At 33.9% G+C, this 23,103-nt stretch overlaps 2 protein-coding genes across 3 annotated transcripts; one reads left to right on the plus strand and one right to left on the minus strand.

Annotated features, from left to right (window-relative positions):
- Window positions 1–198: 198 nt before the first annotated feature.
- LOC128192254 (serine beta-lactamase-like protein LACTB, mitochondrial) lies at window positions 199–9,365 on the plus strand. Its single transcript, XM_052864810.1, has 9 exons — window positions 199–409; window positions 1,404–1,576; window positions 2,371–2,437; window positions 2,726–2,916; window positions 3,061–3,141; window positions 4,728–4,752; window positions 5,530–5,676; window positions 6,860–7,025; window positions 7,232–9,365. Exons 1-9 carry the CDS (start codon window positions 211–213, stop codon window positions 7,788–7,790), a joined length of 1,608 nt encoding a protein of 535 aa, XP_052720770.1. The 5' UTR covers window positions 199–210; the 3' UTR covers window positions 7,791–9,365.
- Window positions 9,113–23,073, minus strand: LOC128192215 (uncharacterized). Of its 2 annotated transcripts, XM_052864740.1 has the most exons (10): window positions 22,558–23,073; window positions 20,492–21,335; window positions 16,989–17,067; window positions 15,792–15,923; window positions 14,096–15,321; window positions 13,555–13,852; window positions 13,077–13,373; window positions 12,570–12,769; window positions 12,196–12,219; window positions 11,165–11,304 (listed from the first exon to the last, which is right to left on the minus strand). In XM_052864740.1, exons 1-9 carry the CDS (start codon window positions 22,813–22,815, stop codon window positions 12,212–12,214), a joined length of 3,342 nt encoding a protein of 1,113 aa, XP_052720700.1. In that variant the 5' UTR covers window positions 22,816–23,073; the 3' UTR covers window positions 11,165–11,304; window positions 12,196–12,211. The 2 variants fall into 2 exon arrangements, with proteins under 2 accessions (XP_052720699.1, XP_052720700.1); XM_052864739.1 differs by lacking the exon at window positions 12,196–12,219 and having other exon boundaries at window positions 9,113–11,304; window positions 22,558–23,072.
- Between the last annotated feature and the right edge of the window lie 30 nt (window positions 23,074–23,103).

A 23,103-nucleotide genomic window follows, 5' to 3' on the forward strand; every position in this document is an offset into this window, starting at 1 on the left:
AAATGTTTTACATAATGGCTTCATGAATGTTTGTGAAACGATTATTATAACGTTAATGCAATTTTTAAATACCGTTGTGAAACCAATTATTTAATCATTTCATTGAAAATATTCAAAGTATCATATTTTGAATATTATCGTTCAGACTATGGAAAAGTCAGACATATTTGGTTACAAATTAGGGTTTGTTGTGTCTAGTTGGGTAATTTGATGCCCCAAAAGATTAGTGTAGGGTCGGTTTCAAAAGTAGATAAATTTAAGGATAAAATGGTCGTGGGTCTGCGTCTGATAAGATGTTCCAAAAATTGCCGTGGTTATGTTTACAGAAATATCTTTAGTGGCGCAAGACAGTATAACAATGGATGGCCCACGAACTATTTCAAGAAAATTGCAGCTAACGTTTGCATAGGTTTGTTTTCTTCTTGATCTGTTTTGAAAGGGGGGGGGGGGGGGGGGCATTGTGCTTACTCAATAATAGGCTTTGTCAGTTGTTACCTTCTCTTCTAAATTTGGGAAAAATTTCGTTCCTGAATTTTTATTATTTTTTGTTGGGAGGGTTTAATTAATTAAAAAGGGGAGAAATAATCTATGAAGGACCAGACTAGGATTTCCAGACTAGGATTTGAACCAATTTTAACTTTTAAGGCCCCGAAATCTGTCAGAAGCTTGACCTGCTGAAATATCCGAATCTAGTAATCAAGTTTGTCAGACTGTAAAATTTTTACACCTCAAATGACCTTTGCCCTCAAGAATCAACAGCCTGTAACAGGATGGGAGAAATAATGACGGACCAGACCGGGATTCGAACCCAGGCCCTTTGAATCTCTAGTCAGGTGCTCTATCAACTGAGCTATCTGGTGCCGGTATTTGAACCGGTCTGACCGTCACAAGTCCAAGTGCATTAAGGTACTTTCCACTAGCTGGCAGATGTGGTAGTTCCAGGGGTTGCACAGCTCAGCTACCACAAATGTAATTAAATGGGAGAAATAATGAATGACCAAACTGGGTTTGAACCTGGACCCCCTGAATCTGTATTAATTATACCAACAGAGCTATCTGGCCCAGGTGATCAAACCAGTCTGTCCATCACATTCCTTCTCTCTAAAATGATCTTCACCCTCTTAATTAGGTTCTTTTCCCTGTAGGAGTTAACTTGTCAGTTCTAGGGGCTGGTCATAGCACCAAATGTGATGCGATAGGAGAAATAATGATTAATTAGTCAGATGACCAAGATATGAACCTAAATGCCCCCCTGAATCTGTAGTCAGGTGCTCTACCAACTGAGCTATCAGATATCTGGCCCTGATGATTGAACTAGTCTGACTGTTCCAAGGGTTCCCCAAGAATATCTATCATGTTAATATAAACTTGTGCTTCTAATGTCCATTTTGACCTGTTTACAGCAACTGGAATAGGGGTTAGTGCTTTGACTCTCTATACCCTGACCGCGGAGTGTAAACAGTCCCCGCAGACAGAGGAGAAAGAGAGCACGGCTGATGCTATGAAAGTCCAACAGAAGCAACTGTCCCTGGAAGAAACAATAGAAAGGGCCAGAGATATTGTACAACGGGCAAAGGTATATCAATGTTCAAGTGTACAGATTCAGAAAATTCCAGAGGTTTTATGTATGTATCTGTTAACTTAGTAAGCTTACCTCATCTATCAGAATAACAATGAGGTCTCCTTGAAATTTATGTTTGAACATGATTGTTCTGATATTCGGAGTCAGATACCATGTATTCATTTATGACGATTTCATTATTTCTATAGTATAAACTTAGTTTTGCTATTAATCTTGTATCGCAAAATATAAAACTTGTTGAAATTATGTCAGTTGTAATACTTCGTACAATAAAACATTTTTTGAATCACAAATATTTTTTAATAATGACAAATACAAAAAATGAATGAATTTACTTTTCCTTCATTTTTTGCAAAATTTGCATCTGATTCAGGCAAAACAGTATGAAAACAAAAAATACATAATTTATTGGAGTCATCATGTCAGTCTGTCAAATCATCTTTCTTTTCATCCCACTCCATTACTTTATTTTAAACAAAATACAGGGAATACTTTACTGAAAGGCTTGTATCATGACCTTTGAATGTGTCATGACCTTGACCCAACATTATTTGACCAAAGTCAAGTTTACATCATCATCACACATGGTGTTTATATGGGGGAATTAGTCATTTGTTTACAGCTCTAGTTGTTATAGTAACGATCTTCAGTTCATTTTACAGATTTGGATGATAAATATCAATTATAGTAGAGTATCCAAATCCTGTAACATTATATTCAGCCATTCTGTTTTATGAAATAAACATTAAAAAATAATCATAAGATACCCCTTTTTTTTCACTATCCAGGATGAGACTGGGAGCCCAGGTTTGGTGGTAGGTGTCAGTATCAATGGAAAAACTGTATGGGCAGAAGGTACATCTAAATTTAACGGAGTTAAATTACATTCCAAGTTCATACAGAGAATTATACACACTGTAAAGTAACTTAAACAAAATCATTTCATAAACTTGCACAAACTATACCAACTCTAAACCTATATTGAATGGCTATTCTGATAAACAAATGAAAGTCCATTAATTGCCGAACTCAGGAAACTCTGCATGATGTTGTGAGGATGAGAAGAAATTATGACTGTTATAATTCTTTGTTTCTGATGAATATTATAGTAATTAGTAAATGACTTGTGCATTATCTACCAAGGTCTGGGATATGCAGACATAGAGAACAGAATCAAGATGTCTCCTGAGACAGTTCTTAGGATTGCCAGTATCAGTAAGCCCATCACCATGGCAGCAGTTGCTAAGCAGTGGGAGTTGGGCAAACTCGACTTGGACAAACCAGTGCAGTTTTATGTACCATCCTTCCCAGAGAAAGAAATCAATGGTATCAAAGTGAGTTAAAAATTGCTAAAATAGTTCTATTTTTATAAACGCTTTTTGGGAGAAATTATAGAGTTTTTGAAATTGACTCCATCAATTTTAAATACCTCGTGAATTTACCCCGAGTTTCATTCATATTTTTAAATATTTTCCCAGGTAAATATAACAACTCGCCAACTTGTATCTCATATGGGAGGGATTCGTCATTACCGCAAGAACTATTTGAAAAAAAATAAGGTATGTTTCAATGCTATATGCAAGCCCTATTGTGATCAGTCCATCCATCCTTCCGTCTGTCTGTCTGTCCGAGATCTCTTGTCCAGAGCATATCTTCTCTCCCCTTGGCCCAATCTGGCTCAAAACTTCACCCACAGAGTGTCTTTTGGTAAAGGGTGTGAAGTGACCTTGAACCATGTTTCTAGGTCGAAGCTGAAGGTCATAGCAGAATTAAATGAAAAATCTTTGTCCTTAGCATATTTCCTCTCCCCTTAATCCAGTCTGGCTCAAACTACACTCACAGAATGCTTATGGTCAAAGGGTGTGCAGTGACCTTGAAGTTTGTAGGTCAAGGTCATATTTGATCATGCAAAAATTCTTTTTTTCAGAGCATTTGTAATCTCCACTTAACCATATTTGGCTCATACTTCACATAAGCAGAGCTTTTGAGTAAAGAATGTGCAGTGACCTTGAACCAAGTTTCAACGTCAAAGCTTAAGGTCATAGCAGAATTATTTGAAAAATCCATGTCTGGAGCAAATCTTTTCTCCCTTTGGTCCAATTTGGCTTGTACTTCACTCACAGAGTGCCTACGATCAAAGGGTGTGCAGTGACCTTGAATGATGTTTCATCTTGGATACGCAAAATTCTTTTTTCGGACCATATATACATGAATACTCTCCACTTGGCCTTATTTGGCTCCTATTTCACTTTAACAGAGCTTCTAAGTTAATGGTGTGCAGTGACTTTATAATTTGAACCAAGTCAATGTGACGGTCTTAGTTTTAGACTGTAGAATATTTCCCATTTGCTTAATTTTGCTTAGGTTGAACAAAAAATGCCAATATGTAAGGGGTAATAAGACCGAAATAAAAGTTTAATGCCAGCTGGAAATTTTCTAAGTTATAGGACAAGGTCAAAGAAAAATTCTCTGAAATGGTTATCATCCTATTGTCCATTATTTAAGCGGGGTCCTTTGAGATGGTCACCATCTCAATTCGTCTTGTTTTAAATGAAGTTCAACTACGGTAGTTTGAAATATATCAAGTATATAGGCATCAATGTAAATAACAGTCAGTATGAAAGATCCTCTCTTGTCTGGCCATGAAAAGCAATGTCTTAATGTCTTGTAAGACATGTTGATATATTGACTAATGCAGCTAAAGCGTAACCAAAGATCATTAACATGACATCAAGTAGCTTGTAGAATCCAAGCTGGTCAAATGCAACATCACATGAATTATCAAGTTAATGATACTGTAAAATCTTTATTTTATGCGAGTACTAAATTTCGTGATTTAACCGTTTTCCATCAAATCGCCAGAACAAAAAATCGCGAATGCTAAATTTTTTTCATAGTTTCTTGTAATTAACATATATCTGAAAAATAAAAGCGAGGTTTTAAGATTCGCGAGATGGGCTTCTCGCAATTTTATGCAGATATTAATTCCTCATGTTTAATTAGGAATCTACAGTATTGTCTGTGATAAAGCAGCATGTATGTAAATATTTAAACTCATATATATATATATATATATATGCATTTTTCTTCCATATTTTGTTCACTGTTTAAGTTCACGTATCAGTTGTATATTTTTCTTTTATAGGAAACTGATGAGAAGGCCAATGCAAGTGAGTTGAGGTTTAATAAATATAAAAATGATTTCACTTGGTATGTTGTTTTGAAATAGAAGTCTTTTTATATCTGTGTTCCTTAAATATCCATAGAACTTATCATTGAATGAAAAAACCATTATGTGGTGATCAAGGGACCACAAGAGATAGCCATTTTCTCAGCAAACTTGGAATTATTCTTTGGCTTTTATGGAGTGATTAATACAGTTGGGGGTGTGATCAAATCCAATAAAGCCCAAAGGGCTTTATGATAGATTTGATCAACTACCGACTGTAATGATCACCCCTATCAAAGTCAAAGAAAAATTCCTATTTTGCTTATGGTATATTTACATCATTTATCATTATATGTACAATTAAAGTTTTGATATTTTTACTTTATATACTTATATCTTGCAAACCTCACTTGTGCACCAGCTGTGTACATTAAATATATACATCGATTCTTAAAGTAATGTCTATTATGTCTGTGTATTATCATGCAGTGAAAAATACTAAATGATGCTGTTTCACATACCAAATTTAGGCATTGTGCCGATGATAACATTTGATTTGTAGTTTTATCATAGACAAAGACTGAAAAATGTAAAAAGAGAGAGAGAGAGAGAGAGAGAGAGAGAGAGAGAGAGAGAGAGAGAGAGAGAGAGAGAGAGTTTGTGTTAAAGCACAGTAGAGCAGACTGTAAATACTTTTGGATGTTTACCAAGCCATGCATGTACAAGCTTTTCTGAGAAAACCTAAGCTTAGCTTAGTGTAGTTTTACTGTAATAACAGGCAAGAATACTGGACAAAAAACCAAAAACAAAGCAGAGGAGCAGTTGACGGAGATGGAGCTGGATGAATATTTCATAACAAAATCATTCCAAAGTGTGACAGAGAGCTTATCTTTATTCAAGGATGACCCACTGGTCCACAGTCCAGGTAAAGAATTCTTTGAAAATATAGTCTAGGTAAAAGGATACCTGTAAGTTCTATAAGATCTGTGATGAATCTTACCGATTCCATAGAAAACCGGTACCTTTCTTTATATTCCGCCTCGTCAAAATTATGACTCAAATGTCTGTAAATTCGCTGTTTCTTGTGTCGTCTGCCAAAGTTTATGTCAAACAACAACCTAGCAGCCGTGTTTAACCACTGGTTAAAAGACTTAACCCAGCTTTGTAGAATGGTTAACTTTAGCCAAAAGTTAACCACTGGTTAAGCAATTTAGCCAGTGGTTAACTTTTGAGCAACGTAGTTTAACCACTGGTCAAACTTAAACCACTGGATAAGGGAATTAACCAGTGGTTAAAGTTAATCAATGTTTTGAGCAACCCGGTCCTGGTTTCTTGTAGGTTTGGTGTACCAAAATGGCATCCACACTGTATTTTTAATTTACTGTAAACCAACTTTTGAATGTGAGAAAATTTTGGGTTTTCTAAAATAGCTAGAATATTTTTGTAGAGAATTATTTTTTTTCCACAAATCAGTCTTAGAAATATCCAATATTTATTTAAGACTATATAGGTACATACAGGTAGACTTGGTCACAAAATACTGTGAATTCCTTATATTATGCGATTACTTAATTCTGCGATCCCGATTGTTTGTATCAAATAGGGAAAGTATAAAATTGCGAATGTGTAACTTTTCTTCTTATTTCTTGTAGTTCTCAACTCTCAGAAAATAATGGTGAGATTTTAAAATCCGTGAAAAGTGCTTCTCGCGCTTTTACGCGGAAATTAATTCCTCGCGTTTCATTAGGAATCTACAGTATGGTACACAAACTAATTTCTCACTTGTAAAGTTGTTGCACATTTACATTGGTGTACAGTATTATTCAGTGAACATGCATGTTTTTTCTAATGCTAGGTAAGATAAAAATTGAAGTGTGTTGTCTTAGAAATGCCATTAGTATTATAAAATCCCAAAAGCTTGCTGGATGTGGTACACGGTTATATACAGTATATTATCAATGCATGTGTTATATCCTGATAGACCAATGTTACCATCAGTATGAAGGAACTTATTACCAGTAAATACTGGTATTATGGTAACTAAAATTTTTGTTCATTTGTTCTTGTGTTGTTGTTTTTTAAACCAAAGTTATATATATGCTCAACAGGGAGCAAGTTCTTGTATTCATCACATGCCTGGACCTTGATAAGTGCAGTTCTAGAGGCTGTGGTCAAAGAACCTTTTGAGAAACACATCATCAAAATGGCAAAAGAACTAGGAATGGACCACACCTACCTAGATGAAAATTCTCCCCTTATTTACCACAGAGGAAGGTAAGATGGCTGTCTCAACGTATATCCAATCATTGAACTTTCAAGAAATTGCTATAATATAGCCTTGACCAAATTCTATAATACTATTTTTACATAGTTATCAATCACAAATTGATAGGATGAGTATTGCCATATCTGAATCAAAGCAATTCAGTTGCACCAATTATTGTTTCTTTATTAATTTGACATTGGTATTAATTTTTTAGACATTATATGAAGGACAAATCAGGAAAGAAATTGATAAATTGCCCATACGTAGACTTGTCTTATAAATGGGCCGGAGGAGGCTTGCTATCCACTGTCAGTGACCTTCTGCAATTCGGGAATGTCATGTTATACAGTTATCAAATTCCTAGTTCCTCATCCAAACAAAACAGTGCCAAAAACTCGGCTGTTAACCAGAACAATACTGTCAAACCGGGCTTTCTGAAGCCAGAAACAGTGAAATCCCTGTGGGCACCTTTGTATAAATATGGGAAAAAAGATGACATTTTCTATGGCATGGGCTGGTTTGTGAATGAAGAGAACCAAAAGTATGGCCAAGGAAAGCAGACTAAATTCTGTGTCTCCCACACAGGGAATGCTGTGGGGGGAAGCAGTGTTCTTTTGATTCTTCCACCATCGTCCAAAGCTATGGATAATCCACCCAAAGGCGTGGTTGTAGCCATTATTGTAAACATGATCTCAATAAACCTCGATCCTGCTGCGAGAGATGTAGCAGAATTGTTTGAAAACTACTACCTCGGACAAGATGAATCTGCATAAGATAAAGCATAATATACAAGGGTATATGTTAATTTATAAATTGCTATGACTGGTGTATGTTTGACAGAAGTAAATATGAATGATTGGTTTCTATATACAGGTGTATAAATATATTTGACATCAAATTGTAATTTCTAAATTTTCTATAAACCATGTCTCTTTTCTTGACTGAACAAATTTATTTTTATCATATTTAATATTAAGAAAAATATTTCCTGGAATGTAAAATCTCTAATTATTGGTTAAAAAAACCAAACTAATAAGTATTGTTTTATATTTAAACCAGTATGGGAGTAACATTGTATGATTGTTACACATTGATTGATATTATACTGATTATGATACTTGCAATAAAAGTTTTTTCTAATTAGTACTTGAAATGATGTATATTTGGCTAATGGTTTAGCAGAAATAAGCTACAACATGTACTATAAATCTGTAATAAGTACAGAAGAAATGACTATACTGGCTGATTTTAAATGGGCAAGCTTAGACTTAACACCGAGTCAGATGGAAGGTAAAATGGTCAACACAAGCTAGTACATGTACATTCAGTGATAAAAACAGACCTCTCCAGTCAGGCATGGGAGAACATTTGTCAACCAAATGTAATTTACCTTGTGTTTCAAAATTGGATCAATTTGCTCTTTAGTTGTTCACATTGATTTTAAATAGAGTATTAGGTCTCTCCTATGCTTCTTTGGTCAGTAAATGAATTTTTGTCATGAACTGTATGGACCCATTTCTGGAATATGCAGGTCTGTAGTTCCTGATCTGAAAATGTGACATCCCAGGTTGTCCATCCTAATTTTTTCAGACCAGGAGCTACAGACTTGCTGCTACATTTCTGGGTGTTTCTATGCTAAATATTTGCCCCTTTTTATTTTCACCCCTTTTGCCCTCATTGCAACCAGATGAATTTTGATTGGGTGAAGTCAAATGTCTCAAATTATCTCTCTTCAAACACATATGTGTCTGGGCAAATTCAAGGTGGGGAAAAAGACGAAAATTACACGGAGTGAAAATAAACCTGTTTACAGTATTTAGCTCACCATTACCAAAACTCATGCAAGCACTGATGCCCATGGGCCTTTTTAGATGCTTATTTTTCACTTAAAAATAGTTTGCCTTCCCACAATGCAGCTTTTGCCTTTTGGTTCATTCCAGTTTAGTCTGCAAGTGCTTTGCTGTTAAGTTACATGGAATGAATGCTCATTGAAGTTTATAATATTCATTTCTTGCAACCACAATCAAAATAGTCTCTATTGTATTTCTTTAGTTTTTATTCGACATTTTGAAATAAAACTCTCTGTAAACATTAATGTTGGAATCATTTTTAATAAATATACTTGTAAAAATCATGAAGCACATAAATAAACAGTAAATAATGCTGTAATATCAAAAGTTATACATGTTAAAATCACAACATTCATGGCAAGATTGTTAAATCTGCGTAGAAGATACCAGCTCCACACTTTGTTGTGAATAAAATACAGTATTGTACCATTACACTGTTAATAAATTCAAAAGTTATGAGTATATGTATTTTACTCTTTATGTTTTGTTACAAAACCCCCCCAAAAAAATATTTCAATATTGATCATTGACAAAGTAACAAGATAAAAGAACCCTATAACTGATTTGTTTACAATTAATCAGTAAATTACATTGGAGATTATATCTGACTCAGACTATGAAGAAAATGAAGAATTGAGAGATCGAGAATTAATTTATTTGAAATTAGAAATAATTTGTTTTTCATTACCAAATATTTATTGCTCAAATGCACCCTTCTCTGTGTTTGGTTGATTAAATGTAACTGAATACATGGAACTGAAGTGGAGTCTGAAGTCACAATGTATCACTGAGGGGTTTGAATTTAATTGGAGAAAGTACAGTTATTTGATGATATTTATATATTTATTTATTGGATGTGCAGAGCACAAAATAGGTTTTTACTATGATGAGTAAAAATTACCAACTCAAAATAATTATTTAATTAAGTGATACTTGTATAATAAATTCTCAGACAATCCCACTGTCACAACATATGGTTTTTGAGTACACAAAATCGATGCTAATCACAAGTGGCTTACCAATGATGAGACAACCCAAACTTATGATACATTTCACTCAAAATATTAAAAAGTCTAATGTTTGCTGTACAGCTAAAATCAATTAAATGATAGGTCTATATCACCAAAGAATTTACTTTCAAAAATGTTTGTAGAACAACAATGTAGGATTGAATGAATTCTGATTGGAAGTGTATAAATACAACAAAAGCTGTGATCGAGGTTTGTAGAACAACAATGTGGGATTGAATGAATTCTGATTGGAAGTGTATAAATACAACAAAAGCTGTGAGGTTTGTAGTACATGTACAACAATGTGGGATTGAATGAATTCTGATTGGAAGTGTATATGCATGCATGAATACAACAAAAACTGTGAGAGTGTTCAAACAGTTCTATGGAAGACGCTAGAGCAGTAACAATATAGTACATGTATACATGTATTGTAAAAACCAAAATGGTGTAATTTACATGTGTATCTTTGCTATACATGATTGTATACACAAGAAAATATAAATGCATACATTGATACATTGCAAGGATATAAATTTAAAAAATAATATCATAATCAATGTTCCTACTAGTATATAAAGTTTTGGTCTTGCAACATTAGGTGTTTGTGTATTAACTGTCTTGTTAGCTCATATTATCTAAGTACAAGCTAGGGTAACAATGTACACAACCAATTTGCTGATATACTGCTGAATCATATGAAATCTTTGGGGCTGGTTTTAATTGATTATTTATTTAATGTTTGAAAAGTTCATTAGAATGTTAATTTGTGAATTTGTTTAGGTAAATTAATAAAAATATAATTCGTTGAGACGTCACAATTAATATGATAATTTTAAAGGGTTCTCATGAATATCACAGAACTTGAGCCCGCAGAAAATTTAGACTAATGATTCCACAGTACATGTATTTCTAAAATAAAACTAAATTCACATAAACTTGTTTAAGTTTTTTAAAAAGAAATATTCATCATATATATTCTTAGAATACAAAAAAGTGTCTGTTTATATAAGCACATGTCAAATGAGTAAAGTGCTGATTGGCAAATGTGCTGAATGGCAGATAAGAAAATAATTTGTGTTTTATCTTTTTTTTTAAGCATGGTTTGTTTCACAAGACACTGGTAAACCCTAACTATTGTAAAATGGCTAAAGGAGGGCTGGTTTTGAATATCAAATTTTAATGTTTTTGCACCATAAACTCGGATAAAAGGGATCATCTATTTTCTTCATGAATGTCTTTGCGGGACAATAAAGGAAGAATCTTGACTATGAGGGTTTGGTCCGCCATAAGATCATAGACATCATCAAGCGAGGCATCACTGATGTTGAATCCATTTACTTCTAATATCTCGTCGCCTACATTAAGTAGTCCTGCAAAACGTTCATCAGCATCCGCCTCTTCCGAAAATCTTGAAACAAAGATTCCTGTCCAAAAGAAATTATTTAATCATAAAAGATAATTGAAGGAAATAGATTATCAAGTTTTTAATTCTTGACAATAGGGATTTTGAATTCAAATAAGTACATAATGGTACATGGAGAATGTAAACAAGACTACTGAGGTTTCATCAATATTCAATGAATTTTCGTGGATTTCGTTATTAAGTTGATCCACGAAATTAAGTGTTCGTTGAAGTGCAATTTCTATTAAAATTTTGTATTGATAGGGTCATTGACCACGAATTTATGTATCCTTGAACTGTGATTTTCACTTTATCCATGAAAAATAGTACCCTTGAATATTGATGAAACCACAGTTTATGAAGTATAAGTAACTATACCAAATATAATATGATTAAAATCTACTATCAGAGTTGTAATTATCTCCCTTATTTAAGAGTGAGCTTCCATTTTGCAGATATAAAAGAAGTATGAATATATTTATACACAAAACTATTATAGTTCTAGACTATTACAAAGAAAAGGATGTTAACTATAGAAGTTTCTTGTTTATAATAAAAGCTATCAGTTGGGAAAGAATAACCCAAGTCTAAATAGTACCACAATGTATCACCCTGTCAAACTATAGTTAAGGAAACTATCTCACATTGTCCATTGTACCTATCCCTATAAAATGCTTCATTCAGAGAAAAGTTGTGAAAAAGGTGAGTGAAACAATTCTAACTTCTTTGAAAATTTGTCCTTGACTATGGAATCTTTAGTTTTCATAAACACAAAACATTTGCAAATCAAAAGTGACAACAAATCATGTGACTGTAAAATCTGTAACTTGTTAGATGAGCTTAAGATACCAAAATCACCAAAAAAAAGAAACAGAGCACCAATAAAAACTGCATTCACAACCTTACTACTTACCAACTCCAAGAAAACGTCACACACCTTGGAAATTTGAAACAATTCACTTTACCGTTTTTATGTATGTTTGAATTTTTATTGTTGAACCATTTTCAGTAAAAAGGGTCAGAGTATAAGAATTCAACATATGTATCAATATATACATCAAACTGTTTTTTTTTTAATGCATGTACAGAGTTTATGGAAAGTTTAATAGGTCCTTGCAAAAACAAGTTCCACTTATTTAGATTCAATAGGAAAGTTGCTCTTATCCAAATTAATATATACATACAAATAGTTTTTTCAGCTTCATAAAGATATTCAATATACAGTTCATACACGTCCATGTTACGGATATGATTATCCCGGAGTTTTTAGAATTCCTGCAGACTTACCGTGTTTGAACTGAGTGCTCCCCCTTGCAATGTAGAATCCGATTGGTCCTTTGTGTCTCCTGTTAAGCTCCACTGTCTGGGTCCCATCAGAGTGCACCTCTCTGAGCTGACTGACAGAAACCTCCTCCTCCGACGTCCTTGACTCGATAGAACTACATGGACCAGTCACTAACTCTTTGTTTGTTGACTCCATTACACCTCTGAAATTAATTTTATCAGTGGTTATAAATGGTATACATGTACTATTTATTTGTCACACTGTAGTGTAAATCATGTGATTCATTAATGCTTCTAGAGGATGTTGAGCATGCTGCAGATATTTATCAGTATATAATAAGATACCTAATTATTTTCAAAAAATAGGAAATAATTTAAAGAATCTTAGATGTCTCAAAAAATTCATCACTGAATATGTATATACATGTACTAAGAAGTTTCAGTTTTAAGTTAATATCATATATCCTTGTACTAAAACAAGTATTTGTAATGAAATAAAATACTATTTACCCATGCCCAGAAAATTCTGCTGATTTATGTTTGGTACTCCTTCTTGCAAAGAATTTCTTCAGGGACCTCCCTTTCTTGGGTTTTGGAGGTTTCCCTTGCGGTGGAACATCCGAGGGGAATTCCAGTTCCTCTGGTCTAAATTCCCCCTGAGTTTTGTTGATGCCTTTGTCCAGACTCACCGCCTTCCGCAGGGTCTTAAACTTGCTCTTTGCTGCAGCCTTAAAGTTGCTCATCTTGTTTGACAGGGATATCCTGGACCCACTAAGCTCCTTGCTTTTGGACAAGTTGGTGGTGCTTCTGTTTTAGATATATATACACACAGGTTTAAATACACCTGAACTTCTAAATGCATGACCATTAGTTGGTTTCAGCAAAATGTGGTAAACAATCAGAAAACTAGGTGAAACTACTTTAATATTTCTTGTTGCTAAGTATAACTTTAAAATTAAAATAATACCATAAAATGATAGTCAATTACCCATAATTCCTGACAGGAAGGGGAGGAACATCCTGATTGTTGTTGTGAGAAGTTCCTGCTACATTGGGTGTACTCTGTGAGACTTCTCGACTCAGCATTGATCCACATTCTGCCCCACTACAGGTAAAACTGTACGCTCTATCATCATGAGGTCTAACCCCCTCCTCTGGACCATTTAGCTTACCCTTCTCAGTCTCTGAATCACCCATGTCTAGTTTTCTGTTCACACGCTTCACCTTGGCATAAATGGGATGAGAGGTATCAGACTTATCTTCCTTCCTGTCTCGTCTTTGATCAACTATAAAATCAGTCAAACATCTCTGACATATTAAATTTTCTATCATATAACCATGATAATGAAAAAAATCTAAACATTTTTATGTTCCAAAATAATTTTGTAATGTTACAATCAATGTCTTTAATATAAAAAGACACAATATGTTTTAACATTTGTTTCAATTTAATGGTCTTATAATTTTTTTTTTAAATATTCATATTACATGTATTCAGTAACACTAAAAAGCAATGCATGAATTTTAACCTGTTATAGCAAGTTGTCTGATGCCTTCATCATCTGAGCATACAACAGTTGCATAGTCAGAATCCTGAGGATCACTTATGTCCTCCATCAATCCAGTTTGAGGTCCAGCATTGTCCTGCAAAACATGGTTATTGTCCGATTCCAAAGAGAGGTCGGGAGAGCCAGAAAGAGGCTCTGAATTCACAGACTCTGGTAAAGAAGCTGACGATTCTCTGCTGACTGACACATAGGTCTTTGTCCCATTCTCTGTAGATTTATTTTTGATGTTCATTCCCTGGTCATCTGATTTTGGTGCTTTTTTAAATGTTAGAGGCGTAGCAAACACATTGTCTGAATCACTCTCAATTATATCTTCCACATCTAGACCCAGTCTGTCCATCTTGATCACGGATGCTTCGTATGGTGTCAGTCTTTCTGGTCCTGAGAGGCTGGAACTACCTGTATCAACCTCTTCAAGATGTCTGACATGATCCTCATTTAAATCTGTTTGCTTTAGATCTTTCTTAAACTGTTGCTTCACTTCTGGTTTGGTTAAACCTGACCTTGAAGGGTCTTCATCATCAGAGGACAAACTTTCGGTGGAGATACAGTCTTTACAGTCTTCAGAGGTAGTTGGTGTTTTCTGTAAGCGATGTTTGTGTGTGAACTGATTGTCAATGTCTGCATTGAGGGCTATCTGGGAAGATATGAGTGTCTTTTCAGAATAATCAGAATCACTAGACGCAGACAGTTTCCTTGAATGTCTTCTGATCTTCTGCTCAAGTTTAGGATTGAACTTGAATGCACCATCATCACGAAAGAAGGCTCCTGGCTCTGACTTCTCAAGAAGAGAACTCTCTGATTTACATTTGAATGTTTGAACACTCTCTCTTCTCTCTTCTCTTTTTGGATCAACAGGGTCGAAGTTGAAAGTTTTATCTGTTCTCCTTGGTGTACACAGTACTGAAGCATTGCTGCCACTAACACAGTTCTTCCATGTTGGGGCACTATTGGCCCTTGCTGTTAAGCACCGTTTCACTATCTTGTATGGAGTTGGCTTTTTTCGTTGCTGGTAGACTTCTCGAACAAATAAATCATCTTCTGTGATGGTTGGAAGCCCAAGACTGGGGTCTGAGTCATCAACTTCCTCCTCTTCTTGCTGGTGCACAGACCTAAACTGGTATCCTGACAATACAGGATTGTGTTGAATTTCTTGAATTATGGAATCATCATCACTATCTCTTCTCCTACAAAATACAGTACAAAGGGTATGTTATATAGATATACTAGAGGCATACTTAGATTATCTTTCAATTTAACACAGACTAAATTCATTGTTCATTTTCGCTAGGTGATACAGTACTTCTATCAGTGGACATTCTGGTACTGTAGGTCTTTAAACCGAGGAATTAATATCCACGTAAAATTCAGAGAAGCACATCTCTAGGATTTTATAGCCTCGCTTTTTTTTTTCAAAGAGATGTAAACTAAATGTACTTATGATAAAAATTATGCATTCGTGATTTAATATTTTTGCGATTTGATGCAAAACGGTTCAATTGTGGAATTAAATATTCGCGTAAAATAAGGAATCTATAGGGAATCTACCGCATGCTTTCCCAAAGATTTTTCTTATTTTAAAAACTTTGGATTTACAATGCCACAACCCAACAGCCATGCAAAGCTAACAAACGCCCTTTTTAAAGTCGATCATTACCTTGATTTCTTGGAGCCTGCTTTATTCCACATTCCTAGAAATTCCAACTTGTCTGGTGCTAACCCTTGGTGACCAAATTCAACAGCAGACATCGGTCTAGGAGATGAGTGATACTCTTCCCACATAGAAGCCCTTAAATGGAATAACAATGCATTAGACATGTAATAATGATTAATACTTTGTTAAGTAGTGCAATATCAAAGCTACCCGTTATGATAATTTAGACTTTTGGTCTGTGTGGTCTGAAAGAGCTGTATTTAAGAATAAATTGGTATTGAACAGCTCTACCTTGGCCCAATTTGAAGAATTTACAATGTTACCTTAAATACTTTTTTTGGGAGAAAATGAAAAGGATTTAATTTTTCACTAGTGTCATGTAACCCCAACCCAATCACTGACAGATTTTATAATATATGCACGTCCAGGAAAAGAGATAAAGAATTTGCATGTCTAAGGTTCAGTGAGGGCAGAAACATTGAAATTCACAACTTAAATTCTCCATTACCCTCTGAAAATCTACTTATATACAGGTACATGTATATACATACAGTTGTATTTCAAAATGCTAACCATGCAACAACTCAAAAGAGACTGAAATTTTTTTAAATATATTAAAAGAAAACCAAAAAAGAAAATAATCTTTTTCTATTTTCAAAATTATCATACATTTTGATAAATAATCATAATTAATGCTTTAGAAATCATAAAAGCTCAATTAATTCTTTTTGTATTGAATACTCCATATAAAATTCTAGCTCATATGGCATCGATATCAACCTATCATGAATTTATGCTCAATCTAAGCACATGTACAACAATAGAAGGTACTTCAAATAGCAGACACAAGAAGCCAGCTCAGCAGACAGACAAACTAAAAACATTACTGGTAATTAGAAATGTGTTAATTTCTTAAATTAAAAACCAGATAGAATTAAACTGATATACATGCAACTATATTGATTCAAATGTTAAACTTGCTACATAAAGAGTAAAAAATTTATCAAAACTTAATGAGATGTAATCACTTTCAAATTACTAGAACATGACAAAATAAACTAAAACAAGACATCTCAAATGTTTATATTTCAAATGTGCTGTAAAATCAAGGGTCATTAGTTCTTGCAGACAGAGACATAGAAAACTGACTCCTCCGAAGATGTTTCTGGTGGCAACGAATCAGAAAGATAAGATACATACCCGTTGTAGAGGTCTCTTCTGGATTTATCCGTCCTAGTTCTTGGTAAAGGCTGAGCGATGCCCGAGTCCACATCTGAATCTGTAGATAGAGAGTACATTGAACTTGAGAAGAATACATCTCCAGAACTCGATCACGTCACCACGTTTGTATGTAAACATTTCTAGGACACATCAATCTTATGACTATAGTCAATGATCGTTAAATCATAAAAAATGTATGATTGACGTATTTCTCTCAACTTTTAATATTTCACTACATGTTAATTGATTTGAGATACATCATAAAATAACTTATGTTCCTCCATAAACAACCCCCCCCCTCCCAACAAATTGGAAGCAATTTATTAGCACAATACTAATTCATATACTTCAAACCAATTAATATTGAAATGAAGTGCAGAGTTCTACAACACATAAATCACCTTAATTTGCTGCATCATAAATTTAGTGAGTCATACACGGTACTGGTATTATGGTAATTGGTATGGAATAAAGTTTGAGTTATGAACTGACAGGTAAAAATTGTGCTGATGGATTGCAATTTTACTGAACTTAATTCATACCTAAAACCTCTTATAGTACATTGATAAAATAAAAACAAACATAAATCAATGTACCATATATTTGAAGGGGTGGTGGAGGCATTTTATTAAAATATATATAACTCGACTCTATCAATGATTTTAAATTATATTTATCACACATTCAAAGCACATTAAAATTGCACTCAATTTAAACCCATGAAGTACAGTGTAAACATTTGGAGTATCATATAGATCCTGTTTATTACATTTCACTGCCACTGAGACTGGACATTTTTTATTCTTTTCCAATTAAGGGGGGACCCTACCAGTATACAGTAAAACACGCTTATATCGAAGTCCCTGGGACGGGCAATTTTACTTCGTTATAAGCGTAATTCGTTATATCCATCAAGTTTACGACATGAAATAAAGTCACGGGGAATGAAAATCACTTCACTGTAAGCGTCAATTCATTTTAAGCGTGTTCGCTATAACCGTGTTTTACTGTATGTGCTATGACAGCCTTTTCTATCCAAACAATGAAATCAAATGATTTAATATAAGATGTACACAAAGAGATACATCTGCCACCACCTCCCCCTTTTCCCTCCACCTACCACTGCATGCTGCACTCTTGATACTGGCTATGCTTGAGTTTTATTTCCCTCTAAAAGTGTTTGTTGCAATTAAGTGAACCTCCCATCAAGAATATCAAAGCAAACTATTCAAACAAATTACAAGCAATCTCTGTTTCCAAATTCTATCCTACTGATTGTATGTTAAAACCTTGTTTGTGCAATTTAAAGTTTTAATTTATCCTTTGAGGGAGTTTTTAACCCAATTTGGAATCCTTTTAGGTCTTTATCAATGTAAAAAAATTTGTCAAGTTCTTTTAATCAATGGCATTTAAAGAATCAGCTCCTATTTTTAATAACACAAATAAATTAATGGATTGCAAGGATAAATTCTCAAGGGAATTCTCAATGATATCACCCTAACATCTTAGAAATATGTTATGATTCAATGCGTATTTTATCATGAATCGAAGTGTGACAATTTGGTATTTCAATTACAGGTATTAATAATTCAAATACGATCACAAAATTAAGGTCTTTCGATTGTCGTGTGACGTCATTGTGAGCATTCCGGAATATTTTACCGTTATCGGTTATAATAATAGTGTTATGTGGTGCATAGTTTTGCCAATATTTCTTGATTTATACTTGTGTTTAACACATTTTAAGCTATGTAAAGTGAAATGACACCAATGTTTAACAATTCATAGAGAGTAGTTTGAGTTGAAATCGCTGAATTCTATGAAAAACTGATAAAACCGTATATAGGCAATCTTGACAGAGACCACAATTCATAATTTTTTACCAGACAAGGTAAACATTTCTTTGCAGATTTCGATAGGATATATAATGAATTACAAATGTACCAATTTTCAGTGAGTTTTAACCATAAATTATTTCAAAAGTTATAGACGTTTTATGTTGCTAAACTGTACTTATATTCATGGTTGAAAAATCGTATCAAAATGCACTGTAAATGTGATAGCTTTCATACTGGCAATTTTTAAATGGCCTCAAAATGTTAAAATACTTAAAATAAAGGATTGCGATTAATTTCTTTTAAAAATTGCTTTATTATTTCGAAATTAGTTAAAATAAATGTGATGTTTGATAAGAGAGCAGTCGTTGCTATAACTGTCCTGATAGTGTACCTGTGTTAGCTCCTACAGCATGAACAAAATATTTGCAACATACCATTATTTAACTTCAATTTGATTGTTTGCATACTAATCATCAAATTTAAACAAAAATTACACAGATTAAACCATAAAAACACTGAGGGTGGAGAAACCTTAATATTCTTAAATATTGGGAGCTATAGAGTCATACAACAATATACATTAATGTATTGAACATTTGAAACTGCATTACACAAAGTTTTGAGAAAAACCAATATAACTGCCAGTTTTTTCCAATATTGTTGTAAAAATTTCTGACACGTACTTTTCAAAGAAGAGATGTATATAAATTTAAACAAAGAGAAATCTTATATAGGATGCCTATTATTTCATTTGATCCCTGTGGGAAAATGTGCCTAGAAAACAAAGAGTTGATACCTGGTGCTGCTACATTGTATAGATAAAACACGGGACTCTCAATATTGATTGGAGCCATTATTGATGGACATGCCGATACCTAACATTCTGTCTGATAAGCTTCCCTCTAAAATATGCCATTTATGGGTAAATATCAATAAGATTATTTACCTGTCGGCTAACCAAACAAAACCAAGCCCTCAAAACAACACCCCTAACGGACAATGTATGTAATGCGGGCAAATCTATACATCTATTTAACGTACCAGAGCTATTCTAAGCTTTTATGTAAACTTCTGGCGTTCTTTTGGCTTCGAGATATGTTGCCTTAAACAGTTTATACAATCTGTACCCATTCGTCTACAACAATTAACATTGACTCCAGATTTTGTTTGACGTTAAAAAAAAGATTTTAGATTCTTGCAGTGTTTTGAAAAACTAAACACAAAGTCAGTACTATATTTTACGAATAAGTTATTATTGAAAACCCTAATCTCCAACCAAGGACCACTAGAAATCAATGAAAAAGCTAACTAAAGGTATCAATGACAGGTGTAAACCCAGGAAATTTTTGAGTGATAGATGGCAAGGGTGACTCTAGTGCAAATAGATAATGTTTTAACATATCTTTGAAATGGAATATTGGTATGATCTTTTGCATGGGCCTTTTGGAATATTGCATGGGTAGATCTTTTTGTAAATATCAAGGTTTAATGCTGTACGTGGTATATGTACAATTTTAACTTAAAATGACAATATATCTATGTAAAATGATTATGCAAAGTATGAGCAACATTTATAAAGTCAAAATTTTATGGGGCATCAATGAAATATTCTGAAAGAAACAAAATAGTACACAGTTACTCTACCTTTGTTGTAGTTGAGCACCATGTTGTCATTCTGCTGTTGGTATCCTCCAGCATAACTCCATCGTTTCTCTTGGCGCAAAATGTCTCGATTCCCTAGCCCACCATTTGCTTCAAACAAAATTTTGTCATTCCTAGGGGATAGGTGTGCAGGTCCTAAGTTAGAGGACTGCACAGAAGAGGAATCCAGGTCAATGGCACTATCTGGAGGAGAATCCGGACAAAACGCTCGCCAGTGAGAAGAGTCCGAAAAGGCACTACCAGTAATTTGTGGAGATTCCAGTCTGGATCTGTAACTTTGAAGTTGCTTTTCTTTCTTCTCAAGTTCAAGTTCCAACAGTTTAATTCTCTCTGGAGTATTATCACTCTCTGAATAACTGGCTCTATGATTTCTTCCTTGAGATTTCAATTCACCATTATTCTCACCAAACCTATGACCATAAGATATGACATGAGACAAGGACCTTGGGAGAGAACTACCTCGAGTAGCACCATATTCGGAATGTCTTTCAGCTCGGTCTAAAATCAGAGATGGAGTAGGACTTGTCAAACATGATCTTGGGTGTCGATGGTGTCCAAATATCCTCTCCATTTCTCTGTCCCATTTTGTCACATGCATCCTTTCTGAACTGATACTCCTAGCATCATCATCATAATGAACTTCATCATCAAAATGCACATGTAGTCCAGAATTGAACATTCGTCTTGAAGGTCTCCTGGAATCATTAAGAGTTTTTCTATGAAAAGAATGGGGATATCTGTTATATAGACATTGGAAGTAATCTGAATTCATCTCATTCTCATCATGACTGCCTTTTCCAATATCTCGTCGTTTATTTTTCAAATCCTGCAAGTAAAAGAGAAACATATATTTTTAAAATTAACTGATGCACTAAATATCACTAACTTTAACTGTACAAGATACATATATATCTATATTGCCTCCATGCATTCATAAAAGCTATAAAGTAACAGAAATGTCATGGTTCAAAATGATACAGACCAGGACTGTTCTGTCGTACTAAACTTTGGATTAAATTACAGTGTGATGCTGTGAAGTTGAATTAGTACATTGATTATATATACACCAATAATATATACCTATCACAGTGACTGAAACTGCCTCGGGCAATTCTGACAAGGTGCAAAATGATTCATCAGTATAAACACAGCATATTTTGTATTTACGTGCGCATGCATTAATATAAAAAGGAAAAGGTAAATCTCTCTCTCACTCTATCTCTCTCTCTCTCTCTCTCTCTCTCTCTCTCTCTCTCTCTCTCTCATTACACACACAGACTTATACAGAATTCGAAGGAATAAAAACAATTAACATTAATTTTTAATCAGGTAAAAAAGGCAATCATTTGTCCATTATATCATAAATGCATGTCAATTAATTAGAGTTTAGATGATACTAAGTGCTAGTATATACACCAAAGTAAATATCTCTACAAAGAATTTTCTCATTAGATCCAGTCATTGGCTATGCAATTTGCATATGATGAAATATAAATGAGATAAAATAAAGTATCGTATCAATTGACAGACACTCTAGTGTTTCCATTCATGTGTGTGAGAACATGAATATAACATAAACAGTGACTATATATATAATGATTATCATACAGAAATGTTAAATTCCAAAGCATTCCAAATGCAATGTATGTTTTCACATTTAGTTCGAGGAAATGATTAAAACATTAACATAAATAAATTGTTGTAAGACATGTAAATGTTTTAATACTGGTTAAATCTAAAAACAATGAAAATTGATATGTTAATCATGTTGAGTGTATCGATGAGTTACATGTGTATCACATATTATATATAAAATTCAGTACATCCTCTCCCCCACATTATATTTTAATAACCTACAGTTAAAATAAAAGTTTATGTTCACATTTGCACAATCAACATCATAATGATCTTTTATCATAAAAGTATAACTCCAGTACTGAATCTGCTATTTTGTCTGTAAGGTGAATTTCAAAGATGTAAACATTTTATAATTAAATTGCATGCAGGTTACATTTATTATATTTTTATATTAAATCACACACATATACCTGTAATGATTTCGATCGCATTGCATAGTTTTTAATCTTGCTTCTTTCTCCAGCTTCACTTGATAGGTCTAAACCTGAAGGATCTGCTCCATGTACGAAAGGGTTCCCACCCTGATCGTGCTGGTCCCCATCAATAGATTCCTCCGGTTTTCTTGACGATTTGTCAGTTCTTTTCCTAGCAATTTTACCGGACTTTATTAGTTTATCGTAGTACGACCGGTGTGTGGGAAGCCCGTTGTTTAATCTCAATTCATCCATTGTGTTATTCAGTTTTGACAATTATCACAAGTCGACAGGTGCGCGAAAAATCTCGAGTGTTGATAAAGTTATTTTAGAAATCCTTCACATATCCAGCAGGTTTCTGTTTGAATCTGTTGTATAAGTGGAAATACTGTGCCATATCGTTTTCATTTGGGATAGCACACACACAGCGGATCTTACACTTTTCCTGATTTCATTGATTTTTAAGCTTACACTTCTAGTCATTCAACCATATTCAACAATGTGACCCATCTTTGTAAGCTTTGTGTAGTAACCTTCAAACGT

The sequence above is a fragment of the Crassostrea angulata genome, chromosome 7 (genome assembly GCF_025612915.1).
Source record: "Crassostrea angulata isolate pt1a10 chromosome 7, ASM2561291v2, whole genome shotgun sequence".
NCBI classification, from domain to species: domain Eukaryota; kingdom Metazoa; phylum Mollusca; class Bivalvia; order Ostreida; family Ostreidae; genus Magallana; species Magallana angulata.

Coding starts and splice junctions, on each gene's coding strand:
- LOC128192254 (XM_052864810.1), top strand. CDS start 211: ATGCCCCAAAAGATTAGTGTAGGGTCGGTTTCAAAAGTAGATAAATTT. Junction 1,577..2,370: donor ATATTGTACAACGGGCAAAG/GTATATCAATGT, acceptor TTCACTATCCAG/GATGAGACTGGGAGCCCAGG. Junction 7,026..7,231: donor CTTATTTACCACAGAGGAAG/GTAAGATGGCTG, acceptor TTAATTTTTTAG/ACATTATATGAAGGACAAAT.
- LOC128192215 (XM_052864739.1), bottom strand. CDS start 22,815: ATGGATGAATTGAGATTAAACAACGGGCTTCCCACACACCGGTCGTAC. Junction 15,924..16,988: donor AGAAGAGACCTCTACAACGG/GTATGTATCTTA, acceptor ATTCCATTTAAG/GGCTTCTATGTGGGAAGAGT. Junction 11,305..12,569: donor GAGCACTCAGTTCAAACACG/GTAAGTCTGCAG, acceptor TCTTTTGGACAG/GAATCTTTGTTTCAAGATTT.